The sequence below is a fragment of the Chelmon rostratus genome, chromosome 2 (assembly GCF_017976325.1).
Source record: "Chelmon rostratus isolate fCheRos1 chromosome 2, fCheRos1.pri, whole genome shotgun sequence".
NCBI classification, from domain to species: Eukaryota; Metazoa; Chordata; class Actinopteri; order Chaetodontiformes; family Chaetodontidae; genus Chelmon; species Chelmon rostratus.
This window is the reverse complement of record NC_055659.1, coordinates 16,277,312-16,296,978: the sequence shown is the minus strand read 5'-3', so window position 1 is coordinate 16,296,978 and position 19,667 is coordinate 16,277,312. Positions and strand designations below refer to the sequence as shown.

Here is a 19,667-nt window from a genome sequence, read left to right as displayed (position 1 = left end):
ATAAAAACATGGGCAAGTGATTCATGTATGTGTACTTCCATTTATTTATTTTCTGGTTATTTATAAATGTTTCCAATTTATTTCTCAACATCTCAGTATCAAAGCTATCATGACATTGTACAAATGCACTTTCTGCCCTGAAGCTACGCGTGCAGTCTGGATTGTTTGTAAGTGGGAAACCTGCCTGTAAACCTCACCAACATCTGTATATTATTGATTGTGTGTGGGAAGCAGCAGTTTAGCCTCCAGCATCTATTCTGCTGGAAGTTCAGAAGAGGAGGAGAAATTCCACTACAATCCCTAATATGAAGTGTTTCTCTGAATAAATCAAGTGAAAAACTAGACATGTCTTGGATTAGAGGCTCATTTTCTCTTCTTAGAATATGCCTGTTATCTTCCAGCCAAAACATATTCTAAGAGAGAAAGTTAGAGTTCTCAAACATACTTTCACCTGCATAGCATTAAATGGGAACTGCTAGTTTTTTGCTCAGTAGTTGATGTGCAACACTTGTGTGTGTACGCATTATTTCCTGTGGATATACTATGCATATGGGTGGGATCAAGTGCACTTCCACCAGCCGTGAAAACTATGAAGAAGCTATATACGGAAGAGATAGCAGATAAAGATGGATCGAATAGTCTGCTAAAGTGACAGCAAGAAAAGTGATCAAAGTTATTTTCAAACGGGATATCTAAAGGATTAATACATTAGAAATAATGTCACAGTGAAAGATGAAATAAAGTAACATGAAGTGAGGGGGCCTGTTAAAGGCCTACGGTATAATTTTTCATTTCTATAAGTGTATGAAGCTTTTTAAACATTCAATTATAGACTGATTAAATTAATAAGAGATCAAAAAAATATGTTCTCTATGAGTAAATGCTGGGAGCTGACTAGGAAAAACGGAAAAATAAAATATATGTCAAATAATCTGAAAACTGTGGTGTGACGGAGCGTAGTGGTGGAGGTGTGGTGACTTCATGTGACTTTGCATTTCTCTCGCGAGATTTTGTGGGCTGTCTTGACTATTGAAAACATGGCGGACGAACACGGACGGAAATGGGACCGGTGTCTTGCTGATACAGCCGTGAAAACAGGTTAATGTCTTTTCATACACGGAATGTAATTGATTTAAGTCTGTCATTAAGCATTCTGTAGTATATTACACATGGTAAATAAGTTGCGCTACCGGTCAAGGCTGTAATCGAGGTCCTTTTCTGCGGGACATTTGTGTGACCATGTCGGGACAGTTTACTGAGGTCAACTTTAAACTTGTCGGCTGAAACTAACGTCACCTTTCTTAATAATTGGAGGGACATTATGATTTAAGAAGGCCAAATAGGATACAAGCGTGTGATTTGATTAACAGACTGGACAGTTATTAAACAAAAGTCACACTGGTGGAGTAACAGTGTAGAGGGTGTACATATATGTAAAGGATAATTCTGTCTACTTATGGCCTGAAACTGATTTTCCTGGTTCCCAGGCTCTCATCTCTGCCCCCCTCTCTCCATCACACACATCTTAAATCGATATTTTACAGTTGAATACCAGCAGGGAGCATAACGGTTCTGCTCTGGAGTTTATAATTTTCTAGCCCTTAAGACTGAAGCATGTCTTAAAGAGCTTTGCAAATGTAAACATACAGGGTACAAAACAACAGAAGCAGCTGATTTGTCAGAGGCTCAGATTCAGCTCAGAGCACATTCACACTGAGATAAAACTCTGTGCTGTAAGGCTGGATACAGCACACAGGAGGGTCTGCTCAGTCTCGGCTCATTAAACCACTGTTGTGTCCCTTCTTAACTATCTGTATATACTTTGTTTCAATACAGCTGAAGTCACAAATTAGTTGTTCGCTTTTAAATATTTCTCTGTTTCTGTTGTCAGATAGAATGAGCAAAAACTGACGATTTAATCCTATTTTATCAATGTAAATACAAAATAATGACCTCAGCTGATTGTCATACAGCTAATGACTTTAAACCGACCTTCCTATTTGTTAAAGCACTTTTCCTTTTTCGTTTTACTTAAAATTATGTTTTTGGAGTCATGTGTAGTTATAACCTCCATCTTTGCAACTGATACACCAGCAGTTCAGACCTATAAATCTGATGTACCTTCATAGGCTTTGATCCAGGAATAATTTAACATTTCAATTAAAATTATTTGCCCAAAAGTAAGCTAAGACATCAGCATGGCAAGAAGTGGACAAGAGCCATACAGCACTGATTAACACATAAAGTGTACATGAAAACAGCAAACACATAACAAAATTTACTTTTATTTCAATTTCAGAATTAATATTCATAAATTGTATGACAAACAATTCACAAGAGACATGCTGGAATTTACTGCCGTAGCCATCTGTTAAGTAACAATATAAATAGGGATTTGTCTTTACGACCATAATATTACAATCAACAGATGTTTTATTTTTCCTCTGTCGGCTCTGGCCTTCACTCAGTCAATTAGAGCTGATGAAACAACACTGCCTTACAGTTCTGGGCAGATCACCACCAGGTCTTAATGCGGGAGTTTATCTGTGGTATTTGAAACAGTGTTGGTCCAGCACTCAAATACTTAGACTAGAAAACAATCTGTCCCAAAAGACACTTAATGCTGTCAGCTACGGCACAATAAAATATGTCTTGCTGGGAGGAAAAACATCTGCATTGTGGCATTTCTTTGAGTTCACTCTGTGTAGCAAACTGCCAGCTGTGCCATGGTGTCTAGTAGCCACAGAAACTCTGCAGCATATGTTTCTGCTCAGGGGGGTGGTTAAAAGAGTGTGTGTGTGTGTGTGTGTGTGTGTGTGTGTGTGTGTGTGTGTGTGTGTGTGTGTGTGTGTGTGTGTGTGTGTGTGTAATGACTCCTTGTACAAAAAATACAATACAAAATCACCACATAAATGGTTGGTATCCTCTGGTGCGTCTACACTACATTTTATTGGAAATGCCACAGGTTCAGATTATGCGGTAAGAGGTATGACTGATACATACTGACCACTGATAAAAGTGAAAAGACTACGAGAGAGAAATCCACCTTCTTTAATAAAGAAAAGAAAAACAAACAAGTTGCAATGCAATGATGGTAGAGAGGGAGACAATCGGCAGTATCCTTTTTGTAACAGGAAACAATGGTGTTTACTGGAAAATGGTATTTTATGTGAGGAAGTAGTAAACAATATTGGTGTGAGACAGATCAGTAATAGTCTAAACTACAGTCTTCTTTGTATCTGTTAATAACCATAACAGTCGTACTGATGTTGAAAATGACTGCATGTAATACTGAATACGATGTTCAGAACTCAGGTGAAGCACTCAGTGCAAATTGGAAATTACTCCAGCCATGTTGTCTTTTTAGATATAATAATCTTTATAATAATATTTTTTGCAAAAACTTCAGTCTATGTTTGGCATTGTTTTTGGTATTGAATTCTGACCTTTTATGCTGCCTTTGCACTGTCAAAAGTTGCTTCTAAATGGTCCTGTATGGACTGGTATATACACCTCTGAGCTACAAGATCTAAGTGCTTCTGCATCCCTATTCATCCCTTTATATGCTGCGTGTTAACAACCGCACTAGCGGCTCTGTGAGGCTGTACTTAGCAACTTAAAGCACCAGTATGCTTTCAAATCTGCTTGTCGGATGATAGAATAGTTCAGAAACCTCCCTCCACACGCACATGCACACACACACACGCACACACACACACACACACACACACACACACACACACACCTCCACTTGTACAACCGATAGTAACATCTATCAGTACCTTCTAGGAGAGACTTTGAAAAGCTCTGTTGTGTCGTGTCTACCTCATCTCTATGACAGCCGGTTGTTCACCCTGCCTTTGAGTGTGAACATACAGAACAACTATAAACACTTTTGTCTTGCAACGTGGTCGGACAGCCTCCTGTATATATTAGTTCTTTTCTAGCATAACCCGGCCCTCAATTTGCTAAAATGTGCATCGTACATCTTGCTTACTTAGCACAAAACACAAAGTGAAGCTGAGGCTGATGGGAGTGTCATTACCAAAGTGTTGCACAAATTTTTATTTTGACCGAAAGATGGCACTAAATATAATGTCACAGCTTTACATTAGTACACATTATTGTGAGAGCACCATGAAAGTTTGTTCCAAATTTAATGGCAATCCATCCTATAGTTGTTGAGACATTCTTTAAAACCCACAAATGGTGGTACTAGAGGAAAAGTCGGGGGATCAACAAAAATCAGTAGGTTTCATCCTCTGGGGACCATGAATGTCTGTATATAATGTCATGGCAATCCATCCAGTAGATGTTGAGCTAGATCAGTCAGGATCAAAGCGGTGGACAGACTGACTTTGGCTTCCCTGGAACCATCCCTCCAGCATGGCTAGAAACTGGAAATGAAGTAGAGCTGCACAATTAAAAGAAATTTGTCTAGATTACTTAACAGTGATGACTGTCACCCAGTCGTGTTCAGTAAGATAATTTCTTACAGTGTCCTGTCCAACACACAGAAATATCAGTTCTCCAAAGACAAGTGCTGTCACAGTCATTTTAAATTTGCAATGTTGAGCAAAAGACATGCCAGAGTTATATGACTCAAGCTGTATTTTTAATTAAATTCACGAAATGAATACAATTGAAAATGAATGTCTTTATTGATGCCATTTCCAGAAAATACTTGAAATAATGAACAAATGAATAACAATACATTTAACCAGCTCTGGACTTTATTTTCTGGCAAAACCTGCAGTGTATTTTCTGGCCTGCGGGTTATACAGTATATTTCATTCTACTCCAGCACAAATGTTTTTGTTATAATCCATCGCCTTTGGAGATGTCCAGACAAAGAGGAGGGATGCCAAAATGAGATGTTGATCTGCCCTCATATTTTGCCAGTGCTTTTACTGTATTAGTGTCAGTGGAAAATCAGAGGCTTCAGAAATGCTCTGGCTGAAGAGCAAAGACAGCCAGAGGGAGAACCTTAAGTCCTTTAAGTCTTTGCTTGAAATGGACGCAGCGAACAGTGATTTGTTGTTGATCTGTACTGATAATGAGGGTGTTCGGGATCTTTTGGGGTCTTGTCTGACATTTGTAAGTTGTGCAATAGAGAACAGTCTGAGGGTTCTGGTTCAGGCAAATCGGTCATGCTGCATAGCTCCCTGAATCCAATTAAGAGTCGGAGGGGCCCAAATGGCTGTTTTTATGTGTTTTCTGTGTTGGCTGGCCTGCTGTTGGGTGTGGTGTGGCCTGCAGCGAGGTGAAGTTAAGCGCACAAACACATTCCTCATCAAGATCCTACTCTGTTCTGAACCCTTCTAACAGCTTGGCCAACTTTTATGCCAGTGACTAACCTTCAGCTTGACTGGGTCACGACATCGCTTACCTGCATGTGTGTGCACTCTTTGACCTATCACCTCTCCTGCCCCCTACCTCATGGACACTGTCTTTGCTCCTTTTAACTAATTTCTCCCCCTCTTGCACCTCTTTTATAGTTTTCTTTCTTTCTTGGAAGTCTTTTTCTCTTTCTCTCTATTTCAAACGAGCAGTGTCTTGCTAACTTGCGCTATGTACCAACTCTTGCATCAAACATAATAGCGGCACCCCACTGACCTCATTACATCAGATTTACATCTATGCTAGCCAGTTTTTGTACTGGATCAAACATGATCACATTGCCTCAGGACACAAGTCAGATCATTTGAATGTGTAGTTAAATCACGTCACTCATACTTTGTTTTTTTTCCTTCCTCTTTGCAGTTACTGGCCTCGGCGTGGGCATCGTGTTCTCTGTCCTTTTCTTTAAACGTAAGTGCTCGTTCTTAAGCCAAAAGCAGGATTTTTTTTCTAAGCACATACCTGAAAATGTTTTTCTGCCCCAGGTCGCACATGGCCTGTCTCCCTTGGTTCAGGTTTGGGACTGGGCATGGGATTAGCCAACTGCCAGCATGACTTGAGGTCACCATATGTGATTCATGGCCGCATGGTTAAGGTGAGTACGGAGGGTAAAATATACTGCTTAGCAGAGGTTTTGGACATACTAACACATCATGCTACATGATTTTTGTCTGTGCTCATAAACAGGACCAGTAGTGAAGGACTAAAGATGAGGAGGATTTGCCATGAAGATTCTCATCTGCTTTTATGTTGCCCTTGTTATTTTGCTGCTCATTTCTGTCCTGGCACTAATGTCCAATGTTGCCCACATTGTGTCTATCAAAGAGCAGTCAGTGTATATTTAATAAAGTAATTATGTAAAACTCTCTTTCTCTGTTTTTCTGTGTGCATGTTAGAAAAGAATGAAATGTGGTTTGGGGGTGGGAGGTAATTTTGTGTGTTAATGAGCTGGGAGACTCGAACTCCTGCTGTTTTGGAATGAGGGCCAGGTTCAGCATCTGCAGCCCTGTTAGAGAGTGGGAGGAAGAAAAGTTGCACAGAATGATGGAATAAGTAAAAATACGGTTTGTGGGGGACTAATACTTGAGTTGAAAGAGACTTTAAAAGAAAGAGTTATGTTTGCATGCATTTGTGTGACATGAACTTGGTCATATACACAGTATGAACAACTGCTTTCCCCAGATGTGGGTTTCTCTGCATACCATGAATGGGTAGATTCCCTTCTGTAGACAGGGAAGTAACCCAGTCTGATCTTCACTCATGCTAGGCCAAGCATTTGCACAGTATTTCAGGTTTTGTAGTCCTGTTTCAAATTGCGTGAGTTGGTGTGTTTGCTGTGACCCTGGCTGTTTTCGTCACGGAGAGTTGGAAAAGCACAAATCTCCGTATCGGGAATAATCTCTTACGTTTCGTACATTCATTGGGCGTATGTCTGTTTGGCGAGATTGCTTTTTGTGATTGATCACTTATGTGTGGTTGGATGGGCCTGCTCAGAGAGGAGAGGGATTGTTTGTGTGAGCGTGTGCGCGCACACACACATTTATTCAGCCCCCTGGTGAAGCAGAATCCGTGGAATGCAGAGGAATGCCATTTCTGGACTGGAGCTCAGTCTTATTACAAACAGGTGAGTCCTGCACTTTGCACTCTGAACATAACACATGGTTTACACTTCCACATCAAAGAAAACACCGGCACATGCACACTCTCTCTATTACACACACGCTCACATTTTTCCTCTCCATCACAGTAAAATTTTTCTCATGTCAAATTAAGCCATGTCACTCGTCCCCTGTCCATTAAAATATTTGTTTGCAAGTGAAGCGTGAAACAGATAGGGCTGCCTATGGACACAAGCCAGGCTGAACACCTGTAAGCAAGGCTGCACTGGTACAATGAAGTGCAGGAATGGGGTGTGTGTGTGTTATGTGGAAGGGTGAGGGGGACCAGTGACACAGCTGAGGCGTAATAGGGCAGCCAAAACCCAACGGCCTTACCTGTCTGTGCCTGTCTGAAAAATTCTTCGTGATGAATCGTAAGTGCAGGACTAATAATGCCACTTAATCGCATTTGCTCATCTAATGGCTCAAAAATGTTCAGTCAGGGTTGTTGAATGTCTGGCATGAAATATATGACCAGACATGCCATGTGTGCTGCTGCATTGCTGCAGCTCGGTTGCTTCTGCCGCTGCTGATGTTACCTTAAGAAGCCAATGATCCTGGAATTTAAATAAGTCAATTTAGCAAAGGGCTGCACCTGAGGACTATTTAGAGGCACATTTCATTTCGTTTTGTGCAACTATAGAATTTTCAGATAGAAATATATAATATTTTGCTCCACTACAGCACATTTGCAGCTGTAGTCATTGCATACTTCTTTGCAGATATGGATACATGTGAAATATAACTCATGAAATACGATGCATTGCTGTAGTTCAAACTGCCCATTAGTTGCCTGTGGCCACATGAAGTAGTTAGACTTGTAAGTAAAAGTATCAGCATGCTGTAAAAATACTCAAATAGTGCAGCAGCAGTGAAAATGTTATTTAAAAGTATTATCAGGGAAATGTACTTGTAGGTATTAAAAGTAAAAGTACACAATATGAAAGTATGCCACTGATTGTTATGCTATTATATAATTAGATTATTACTGATGTAGAAGTGGAATTTTACTGCTCTTTGGTCAATGTTGAGCTGATTTTAATTCATATACTGTTGAGTAATTTAACATGTAACATTGCATCATATTTTCTAATCTAATGTGTTTTGTATGTAAAATCTTAATTTTTAAAACATCAAATAAAATTAGTAAAACATACAATTTGTCCCCCTTAAATGCAGTATATTATATTTGTGCTTAGGTGAAGCACTTGAATAAATGTACCTACACAAGTCTGTATAATGCTCCGATTACTTGAAATACTTTTTTGCTTCAAATGCTTTTGTTCTTCTTCCAGTTAGTGAAACTTTGACATCCTATATGGGAGTGCACTTAATTTAACACTGTATTGTGTGTATTGGCTATTTTTCCTTCTGAAAACTCCACTGAAAGCAAATGCCAGTAGTTTTCAGGCAGAGAAGACACATTTACCAGTAGCTGAGTTGCGTCATATTCAAAAGTCCAAAAAGCCCTTATTCCCATTTAAAAAGGATTGTAATGAAGTCTGCTCCCTGGTCAGCAAAACCAGGGAACATGATGCCTTTCAGCAAGTCATGAGTCTGTCAGTGGTTTCACTGCAAACATTTGAGGGCCCTTAATCAGGTTAAGTTGTCATGAGTTTATGGTTAAGTAATCTGCAATTCCTATAATTTCAGCATCTTTTAATGCTGAGGAAAGAGTTAAAGAAAAGGTATCAGAGCATATATGCACATCTGTTCTCCAGTTGTATTGCATTATCATACCATTAATATTCTAAAAAATCTAAAACCCCATCATGTTAGTAAAGTAATGCCAGATGTATCTGCAAAGTTAACGCGTGACTGTATATATGCCCTATTTGTGTAATCTTGTTATATTTGCCTTTTTGTCCTGTAAATCTGATATGCGGTCTCGCCTCGCTCCAACTCAGGGAAACATTTGAAACCTTCCCAGCAGTTTCCCTCCCTCCCCGTTTTCTTTCGTCCAGAAACGGCACAGCAGGACCCCTGTCTGAGGGCTCAACCGCGCCTAACCCCTGCTCCAGAGTTTTACAACAAAGGCAACAACTTGGAAAGTGTTCTTCAGCGGAGTTACGGGGGAATTTAACGCAGGACGGGAAGCGAACAAAGGGGAGGGACGGTCTGAGCTGATGGACTCGGAGATGAGATAGCGCTCATAACCGACCCCATCTCCCCATCCTTCCCCGGCGGGCGACCGGACGGCTCTGTTTCTTTCCGGATGATGTAACTGTTCTATGACAGACTGGGCTCGGAGTTATCCTCGCTCATATTTTCCTTTAATCATCAGCTCACGGTGATATCGGACGGCAAGCCGCATCCTGTGGTTTTAGGAGCCCGTGTCCAGGTTTCGGTGAGGGGGTTCAGCTCAGCGGGACGTTGCGCAGTGCTTAACTGGCTGATCCGCGGGGTCGATGAGCGGCGGTAAGTGTGTCAACTCCGACCGCTGTCGGGGCTCGTTACTCAGAAAGTACTACATTACTCGTTACTATTTTGAAAAGTAACGTCGTCAGTACTCTTGTAGCTGCAGTTAATTATCCTCCCAAGGTGTTGGACTTTACAACACCTCGCGGTACTTTTCCTGCTAGCTGGGTTAACGCACTTTTCATCCGTTTGTTAGCTTGCTACACTTGTTAAAATGACGGTAGCAACTTTTCCCACCATCCGAAGTAAAAGCCGTGACCTTGCCGGTGGAAAACCGCGGAAAGGGCAAAATTGCTAGTGCGATAAATATAAAAGAAGGCCAGAAAATGAAGGTTTTATTCTTGAAATGTTTTTATCTTGTAACGTTACCAGCCGATTAACGGCTTTTGGTTGAAGTAACGTCACCTGAACGTGCGTGACGTTAACTGTTTCAGGAAACTGACCCGGCACGAGACTGCAGTGACACACTATTCAAATTATGTCTATTATAAATGCCTGGACAAATAACGAGTTTTTAAACACGAAATACAAACTTCACCGTTTTTGTAACAGTAACTAAATCGTTACTGTAACCCGTTACCCCTTTAATATCCACAGAGGGCTCAGTCTGTAGAGTGCACTGGGTTTAAAGAAAGTAGCCTGAGCTCTTACAGTCTGTCCAAAAAAGACAGATATTTATTAAATCGAGTCCCTGCTCCTCCTCCTCCTCACAACAGCACATCCCCGCAGCCGCTTTATCTCTCATATGTAAGAATATGCCCTGGCTCAGCAGAGCTCTGGTGGTTGTTGAGGACAAGGCTGCCTGTGTCAAAGGCACACGGAGGTGTTGAAAAGTGTGCATAGGAGTCGACGTGGGTGACCGCTGGGCACTCTTTTATAAGCAGCAGGAGAAAACCATTTTGTAGGTTGTAAATGACGTGACTGGCTGAGGCATTTTTAAAGAAGAGAGTGAAACGGAGCGGAGGAGAAACTCGCTGTTGGAGTCAGGTGGTGTGGAGCCTCCCTCCCCCATTGTATTGTTTCTTTTGGAGCCATATGAACGTGGTATAATGGTCTCTGTGCAGCTGGTGACTCAGATAATTCAGAGGTTTCCTATTTTAATTATTCAAAATAGCTGGACAAAATGTGAGGCGCAAGGAGCCTCTGGATTTTAAGCTGCCAAATCACCAGGAAGTTGTCAATCTGCATCTGCAGGGACATGCAAACTGTAAAACCAGACAAAATCTGACCAGTGCGCATCCAAACACAAGTAGAGATTTTGGGACCGCTCCTTTGAGCGTGTGGTTTTTGGTCTGGAACAAGGTCAGCGGAGCGGTAACACACTGTGGTTTTCTTCCCCTTTAGGTGCAGTCATGTGGCAGAGGATTCAGATTTGCTGCGCACTGTTTGCACTGTATTCAGCGGCACCGCCTGCACACATCAACCGCCTGGCGCTGTTCCCTGACAAAAGCGCCTGGTGCGAAGCCAAGAACATCACACAGATAGTCGGGCACACGGGATGTCAGCCTCGCTCTATTCAAAACAGGTCAGGATGAAGGTCTTCTCTGTCTGACAAGCTCTCAGTGCAGCTGAAAAAAAGCCAATGTCCGCATGTCAACAAGTTGCATCCTCTCAGTTAAGCCTCATGCAGTTAGAAGGGCATGGCAGTGTCACTGCTGGACCTAGTTAAATGCAACTTCAACCCAAAGTTCCACATTATAATGATTTTCCATGTCATAGCCAGTTTACTACAAACATATATTTTACCCAAATTCTGAGATGGCACAAATGTAACCTTTGTATTGAATCTAAATCAGTGGCCGCTTGCATGTCTGAAAAGTTGCATTTGGAAATGAAAGATTATTTGGAAAACTGCAAGCATTGATATTAAAGGATAATGCTGGTAAGATTCATATGTTCCTTATTGTCAACAGATCCCATGAAAAGACCAAAACCAACAATGTGTGTCTGTCTTCCAATACTTGCTGACTTTCCTAAACTGTCTGTGGTATTCAGCCCTCTGAAGATCTTTACAAAGCGGGTCGCGTATATATACTTCCTTATACGTATTTAAAAGAAAGGCTATATTAAAACAACACAAATAAAACAGCTTAGCAAACAACAGTCAAACAGGATTAAGTAGTGCATTTATTGGGGACCATATTCCGCTGCTGACTAGTTGCTTGAGCGAGTATTTACAGCAGTGGGACAGTGCCTGCGGGACTGGAAATAAACTATAGAGCTCATGTTCATGTTAATAAAGGAACATGTCGCCCAGTACAGCAGTGTGGCTCAGTGATGTGTTTTTAATAGTTTTTGGAAAACAATGGAGGAATAAGCTATTTCAAGCTTTGGGCGACACAGAAAAGACTTGTTAGAATGATGACTTCATTGTTTGTTCTGTTCTTTGAATGGTATTTGTTGACAAAAGCTCAGAATAGCACCAGACTTATCCTTTATTTAAGTGCCTGATCTGTAGTCAATGGAAAAAAAACATGCAGATGTAACACCGTGTTCTGTGCTGCCTTCAACTTACTTGATTGAAAGAGTACAGCTGGGTTTAAGTTCATTATTTAAGTGAAGTTGAAACAGGAAACATTGATATGAATTCTTCCCTGAGCTGCAATCCCCACAGTGAGATGAGGACAAGTTTTTCACACTGCTTCCCATGTTTAATATGTATTTGGGGAAGGACACATTCTCCTCATTTTAAGCAAGATTTACATTTGTGATCAGAAGTTGACACAGAGTAACATTTCTGAACAAAAAGTCTCTTTTCTTTCATATGCCAGCATGAATGCCATGCAGCTGAATCAAGCATGTCGTGTCTGTAGACACGAGGAAAATAATGCACTCTGTCCTCCTTGCAGAGCTTGTCTGGGCCAGTGTTTCAGTTACAGCGTCCCCAACACGTTCCCACAGTCAACTGAGTCTCTGGTGCACTGTGACTCCTGCATGCCTGCCCAGACACAGTGGGAAGTGGTAAGAGTTATTGCACATTAGCTCATGTAGCAAGCACACACCAACATTGACTGTCAAACTCACACACAAACCACAAGTTTCCAGCGTGAAAGATGGCAATCACTGCTCGCTGGCGCTGGACACAGAGCAGAAGAAAAAAACAGAAATGGAGGATTTTGAATAGGTTTTTGTCCCTGTGAACCTTAAGCCTGTATTTTATATTCCTCTGAAGTTCATTGTCCCTCTTAGCCAGGAGGAATCCAGTCTTGCGACAACAAAGGCTTTGTAGTGAGGTGTATGTAGTTTGGAGAGCTGCCAGGTAGACTAGGCGCGTGAGACCACAGGTGAAGTCGCCTCATGTTTCAGTGGAAAATATTGAATCTTTTGGAGTGCACTGCTGTTACCTGATAGATCATTCATTTTCTTACTATTTTTTGTTGCACGAGAAAGGCCAGACAAAGTGCGTTTACGGTCTCACCTTTCTTCTAATTATCTGGAAATGGATGTTTATGTCTGTGGTTATGATTGTTGTTGCAGGACTTTAAACAAAATTCAGTTTGAAACAAAACAAAGTCAGCACTCATGAAAGAGGATACTGCTTCATGCTGGTTTGGCACTTGTGGCAGATCTGGATGAAATAGCTGAATGACCATTTTCAGTGTTTAATGATAACAGAGAGGGGAAGCTGCGTGAGGTCTGGAGAGCTAGAAGAACTTGTGTAATGCTGGGGTTTACAGGGGGTTTGTATATTTTCTTTTATTATCTATTATTTTTTTCTTTATTCCATGGACAGTACATCATGACAAAAAATTTTTTTGGAATGGAAATACAACTTAACAAAGAAAAAACCACAACACTACGGAGTAATAACATGATGGAAGATGGGACCAAACACACACACACGCACACACACACACATCCATCCATCCACATATACAAGTAAAGATATTAAAAAAACAAAAACAAAATATCTCAATGAATACAAGCAAGTAAGCATGTAAAATTGAAAAATAACCCATAGACCCTCTCAGAACCATTCACTCAATTATTCCTTTTTTTCGTTTAATTGCATTTCAAAAGGAGATAATATAGTGATCTCATCTTTACTGTTTTTATTTTCTTTTATTTACTTTATATTGTATATATATATATATATATATATATTTGTATGTCTGTATGTATGTGTGCATGTTTGTATGTAAAACAAAAGATGGCACACCAAACCAAAAATAGAAACACAGTATATAAATGGGAAGATGACCAATGACAAATATTGAGCCTAATCTCAGCTCACTTGCTGTTAGGATAAAATGCAGGTGTGCTCTAGGTCAATGAGAGTACATGTGGATTGTGCGTGTGCAAACAGGTGACTCTGGAGTGCCCAGGCAGTGAAGAGTCTCCTCATGTGGACAAGCTGGTGGAGAGGATCTTCCACTGCAGCTGCCAGTCCTGCAGTAAGGAAGGTGCCCAGGAGGGGGCGGTGATGCAGCTGTATCCGGCAGACAACGTCCTGGACCCTCCGTCTCTCTCTGACACCCTCAGCGGCGCTCAGTCTCACCCTCTGCCCCCTTCAGACACACACTCTAATAAGCATGCTCACCCACACACAGACCATCACACACTGCCACATACATCAGATGGAGGTTAGGTCCGTAATTTGACTCTTTTGGTCACTTTCCTCATCTCTTCTGCCCTGTCTTCTCTCCTCCACACTGCATCCTTTTTACGAATCTGTAGTATTGTAAAGGCACTTTGAAAATATAGCTTCACTTTGTGTTAAAATGTTTCTCTAAAGGCACCAACTCACACACACACACACACACATATGCACGGACGCGCACACACACACACACACACACACACACACACACACACACACACGCATGGACACACACACAGACACACCCACAAAGTAATACTATCAGATCACACTCTATTGTATATAAACTCGTACAAACACACCAGCCTATGCACTCTTTTTGTTTGCTGACTAAACATGCATATGTGTGCATCCAGACATGACTATAGTCTGTGAATAAGCTGTAGTCTCATTACCTTTAATCTGCTTTACTGCAATAAATTCTATCGTTGTGGTAACTACCCTTTTGTCTTTTGTTGTACAGTATTCATGCATTCATTTATTCAAGAGCTACTTAGCTCTCTCCTTATCTGTCACAGTGAGTATCAGAAGAAATGAAGTTGGAGGAAGTGTGATGAACCAAAGACACACCCACCGCTTCCTTTCAGTTTGCTGTGTGGCTTTGGGCCATGGCACATGGCATTGTTTTCTTTGATCAACAAAATGCCAGTCATGGGCAAATATTTGGATGTTGGTGCCACTTACTGGAGCACAGAAGAGGTGCATGATGGGTAGAGACCCTGCTGTTCGCAGCTTCATTGGCCGGAATCTGATCTCACTGTGCCAGCGAGTTTAATGAGATGATGTGATGGAAAGCAGGAAAAGTTTTACTCAGATATTTTCACCTGTTTATCCATGTTATTTAGGATTTGTGAAACAACTTTTAAAGTCCAGCTAAAGCCTCTAACAAGTGGGTATCTTATAAAGGTAACAGCCTTTTTAGAACTAAATTCACTGTGTTTACTGGCGAGGTTGTGACTGTGATTTGGCTAACTCAAACTGCTGATATTTTCCCTGATCTCAAAAACTGGAATCCTGTTAGGAAGGGATCTCCTTACAGCCAATGTGGAGAGAAAATTTCAAAGCAAACCAGTAATACTTTCAGCGTACATATGAACCAATCCCTGAAATACAGTATGCTCCAGAGGAACAGCGGAAGAATTAAAGAGATTCAGTTCTCTTAACCAAGGGAATGGGATAAATGGGATTATAAGTGGCACTAAATATAATATGGCCAATGTACAGTTTTTACTGCAAGAAAGTATTAAAAAAAATCCTTTTTTTAAGGTATATGTGCTATAAAATAAACATATTATAACACCCACAATGAAATGATCTTAGTAACACTTTCTTTAAGGGTCTGTAATTTCTGATTCATCAGCTCCACAAAGTCTTCTACAAAGAGAATTTTCTATAAAATAGTGTTCAGCTAACACACTTTCTATAAGTTGATTTCAATTAAGCACGAATGAAACCAAGAGAGTCTCATGAGTCTGAGCATGCAAGCAGGGGAAAGCATGCAGTTGAGCATCAAGTTGACCTTGATCTTATTGTTTCTTAAAACAACCATTTTCTACCAAGGAAATCCCCATTTTCTCTATATTTAGTGCTAAATTACACCTCTGTCTTGATGATGACTTTGATTATGGAACACTGACATGATGTGACTCATTAAAGCAACAACACTTCATAAATAATATAAAAATTAATAACATTAATCACATAAATACTCCATAGCTCTGGTAGTGAAGGCTCTGTCATTGTGACAAACATAGGGCTGTTGAAATTAAGACCTTATTACATCTATTGATATTCGATAGACAGACAGGCAGATAGATAGATAGATACAGAAGAGATTTGCTTTTAAGAGGATTCATGGTGTTCATGTGCTGCTCATTGACCTGAAATGCCATGGCAACCTGCGGGATGCTGTTCAGTAAATGGGTGGGGAGTGACCTCGTACGAGGCTTGAGGCAAAGAGCGACAGAATCAGAGCTGCTGCACAAAGCTTGGCGGGTAAGAGAGGATGTTCATTTCATGGTCAGAACATCGGAGCCCATTTAGAAAAGAAAGGCTGGAGAACATTACTGACGAACATAGTTTAAGGCGGCTGCCAATAACTATGTAATAACTGTGTGTCTGTGTTACATTAAGTTCAAAATGTTCACAGCCAGTCCAGCAGATGTCAGTAGATGTTACAGGTAGAGTCTGGAAAGGTTTTGTTGACTGAACACCTCTTAACTTACTTTTCAACTCGTCAAAACCAGACAACAAACAAACCCAGCAACGTCTTCTGCCCCAGACTGTGCAGCATCTCTCCCTCATCAGCCAGTCCCTCATCTCTATCTCTGCGTCCAGGCAGTATCTTTCCTTTCATTTCTCATCAGCTCTGTCCCATATCCTCCCATCTTTTTTCTCTTGTTCCGTGTAATTAAATTTGAACAGCGAAAGGTTGACTGTCTGTCTGTGCTGCAAAGCTAATCAATCACCCCCTTATCTCACAACCACATGGCTGACAATGCTCTGAGACCGGTGAGAGGCAGACTGCAGAGGCAGAAACTCAGAGGGACATTTCTCAACATATCACAGCTTACTCATATATTAACTCATTTATCAAGCTTAGATTCAGTCTCTCTCCCTTTAAATGTTTTGTTGTGACATGGGCACACTCATTGTCTTTTACTTTGTACAAAGCACTTGTTTCTTTGCATAAAATACAGGTTTTCTGATACAATTTTGATGTGTGGGAGCGTTACAGGTTTGAAGTCTTTACAGTACGTGCATCTTCTCTCAGTTTAAGTGCATCACAAACTCATTTTCCTGAGATGTTATTCCACTTTTTGACTTAACTGAAATGCATTTACTATGTATATCTCAGCAAAGGTCACCTGATTGGACAGAGAGGAAGATGACCAGGTCTAGGCTATGAGCAGCCTTTGTAATAGGATGGCCTATTTTAGCTATTATTTAAACAGACAAATCTATCATACCACCAACACTGGCTCTATAGAACTAGCGAATTGTTAAAGACTTAGTACCAGGCTGAAATGCAGTTCCTCATAGTTTCACATCTGTTGCACCTCTAACACCCACAAGTGATGTCACAATGTACTGGACACATTTTGGAGTACACATCTACATCACTGTGGTCAGGTGAGCAGTTAAACGTATGGAGGTCAGCAAACAAAATGTTAAAGTTCAACAGAGTGTAAAAAGTTTCTACTTGATCCAAATATTTTCCTTGTACGAAATTATACCGCCATTTAGTGCACACTGAAGGACTTATCAAATAAAGCTTAAAGATACAGCAGTACCACTTTACAATAAGGAATGCTTCATAAAGGGTACGTTGTAACTAATGGCTTACTGAACAGCAATTACTAATTCTTTACATATCAATTATGAACTGCTAATAACAGCAACTTTTTGGTTGCTAGGTTGTCAAAAAAAACCACTTTTAGGGTGCTTATTCTATGTATTTGCTAACAATGCCTTTATAAAAGCTGGTAATCCATTAATAAGTGCTAACTGGTTTCTCATTGTGCATACGTGTCAGTAACTTTTTTAGGTTTTTATAACAAAAATCCACCAACCCTGCAGTTGTGAACATGTTTTATTAAGGTGGTAAACTGATTGATAATATCATTTTAGCTTTTGTTTTCCACAACCTGGCAACCCAAAACTTGTTCCCATTAATTTAAAGTGTATCTGTAAATGAAAGCATCAGCTCTAATGTACAAAGCCTTTGTGAAGGTGTAAGTGTTGCCTGAAAATGAAGAGCAATGACATGGAGACCAATGACCACTGCGGTCTTTAACTTTTTCCACATTTGTTTAGTATGTTAGTGTGGGGGGAGGGGCTGTGATGGTTCATATGGGCTCTGTTCAAAAATGAAATAAAAAATATTTCAAATAAAACAGTCTTTTTTTCTTTGTATGTTTAGGTAGTAAATGTACAACGCTGATTCCAAAACAGTTGGGATGCTGTAAACACAAATAAAAACAGAATGCAATCATTTGCAAACGGACTAGGTTTACTGAGCCCATGTAGTAACATCCTTTATACAATCATGTGCTCACAAAGTGGTGAACCTCCCTCCATCCTTGCTTGTGAATGACTCAGCCTTTCCAGGATGCTCCTTTCATACACAATCATGATACTATCACCTGTTACCAATCAACCTGTTTATCTGTGGAATGATCCAAACAGGTGTTTTTGGAGCGTTCCACAAACTTCCCAGTGTTTCGTTGCTCCTGTCCCAACTTGTTTGAAACGTGTTGCTCGTGAATAAGCAGATATTTACAAAAATCACTAAAGTTGATGAGGTGAAACAGTAAATATAATGTGTTTTTACTGTTTCCAATTGAGTATATGTCAAAAAGGATAATCAGATGATCACATCCTGTTTAATTTATGTTTTACACAGCATCGTAATTGTTATGGAATCGAGGCTGAACCTCATGTGCGACCGCGTGAGCGCGCATATAACTGTAGTGCGCGCGGCCCGGTGTGGCTCGCTCCCACAGACTCACGCGGCTCCTCACATCAGCATCACCGCAGCAGCACAGGGTTCAACTCACAGGTGCCGTCTGAAAACAGGAGTGTTTCTCTATTCTGTAGTGAAATTAAAGGCTCCTGGTCGATCACCGGGACAAGAGTTCAACATACGCGTCCGAGGGATTCGCGAGATTTGCACTTGGAGGTAAGCAACTAAATTCACACATATAGTGACGCTCCATTAAAGGATGCTTAAATTCTCTCGCATGCAGTCATGTTTGTGACACTAGTTTAACAGTTTCCAGACCGAAAAAGCAGAGTAACTATGTCTAAACTGTAATAGAAACAGAAAATATACGTTTTCTAGCCATCAGAGGTGAAAGAACAGAACACCTCACACACAAAAAAACAAGAAACAAAGCGAAAAATAAATGTGTTCAGTCAGTGATGAAGCTGTGCTGAAACTGCAGAGCAGCAGAACATGTGTCCGGTTCCTGTGGTGCTGGTTTGTGTTCTGCAGCTCTGCAAGAGGTTCTCCGGGTCGAGTGATCCGTTTAAGAGGGATCGCATTGGCACACAGTCCGGGCTCTAGTGGCAAAGCCCCGATCGATGAGATCGACCAAGGAGCGTGTGTGTAGCCTCTGTGTGTGTGTGTAAAGTCAGAGCAGGCAATCGGTTCCTCATTTACACAGTCTAATGAGTTATTGGCTGCCTGAATGGAGAAAAGAAGCAGTGAGAGGTCAGGGCTCCTTCTGTATCTCACTACTCTTATTTAAGGTTTTACAATTTAGCATGCATGCAAAAATGAAATCCAGCATCCAGCCTGGACAGGGTCCATACTGGACACTTTGGGTGTGTGATGCAACATGAAAATGAAGACAAGCTGAGAAATGGGCTCCTTCAGCACGCAAACTTTAGGAATAATGTTATTTTCCATTAATTTGATACAGACACACAATTTAAATAGACAATGTTGCTAAAGACACACAGTGACTCCTCAATAGCACATCATCCCTGTACATTTTTTACATCTCTTTTGCATCCATTAAATCAAAACCGTCTGAATCAGGACAATTCTGCTCTTAAAAGAGTCTGCCCTCCCTGCCCGTCTCAGG

The 19,667-nt window shown here is 40.8% G+C and overlaps 2 protein-coding genes across 3 annotated transcripts; both read left to right on the top strand.

Annotated features, from left to right (window-relative positions):
* Positions 1-1,028: 1,028 nt before the first annotated feature.
* On the top strand, positions 1,029-6,267 carry LOC121615422 (MICOS complex subunit Mic10-like). The gene is made up of 4 exons (XM_041949780.1): positions 1,029-1,098; positions 5,764-5,811; positions 5,886-5,995; positions 6,088-6,267. The coding sequence occupies exons 1-4, from the start codon at positions 1,038-1,040 to the stop codon at positions 6,094-6,096; spliced, it is 228 nt and encodes a 75-aa protein (XP_041805714.1). The 5' UTR covers positions 1,029-1,037; the 3' UTR covers positions 6,097-6,267.
* A 2,758-nt stretch (positions 6,268-9,025) lies between these two features.
* On the top strand, positions 9,026-14,510 carry nbl1 (NBL1, DAN family BMP antagonist). Of its 2 annotated transcripts, none has more exons than XM_041949690.1 (4): positions 9,026-9,476; positions 10,821-11,001; positions 12,326-12,437; positions 13,783-14,510. In XM_041949690.1, the coding sequence occupies exons 1-4, from the start codon at positions 9,467-9,469 to the stop codon at positions 14,062-14,064; spliced, it is 585 nt and encodes a 194-aa protein (XP_041805624.1). In that variant the 5' UTR covers positions 9,026-9,466; the 3' UTR covers positions 14,065-14,510. The 2 variants fall into 2 exon arrangements, with proteins under 2 accessions (XP_041805624.1, XP_041805632.1); XM_041949698.1 differs by lacking the exon at positions 9,026-9,476 and adding an exon at positions 10,273-10,463.
* The last annotated feature ends 5,157 nt before the right edge of the window (positions 14,511-19,667 follow it).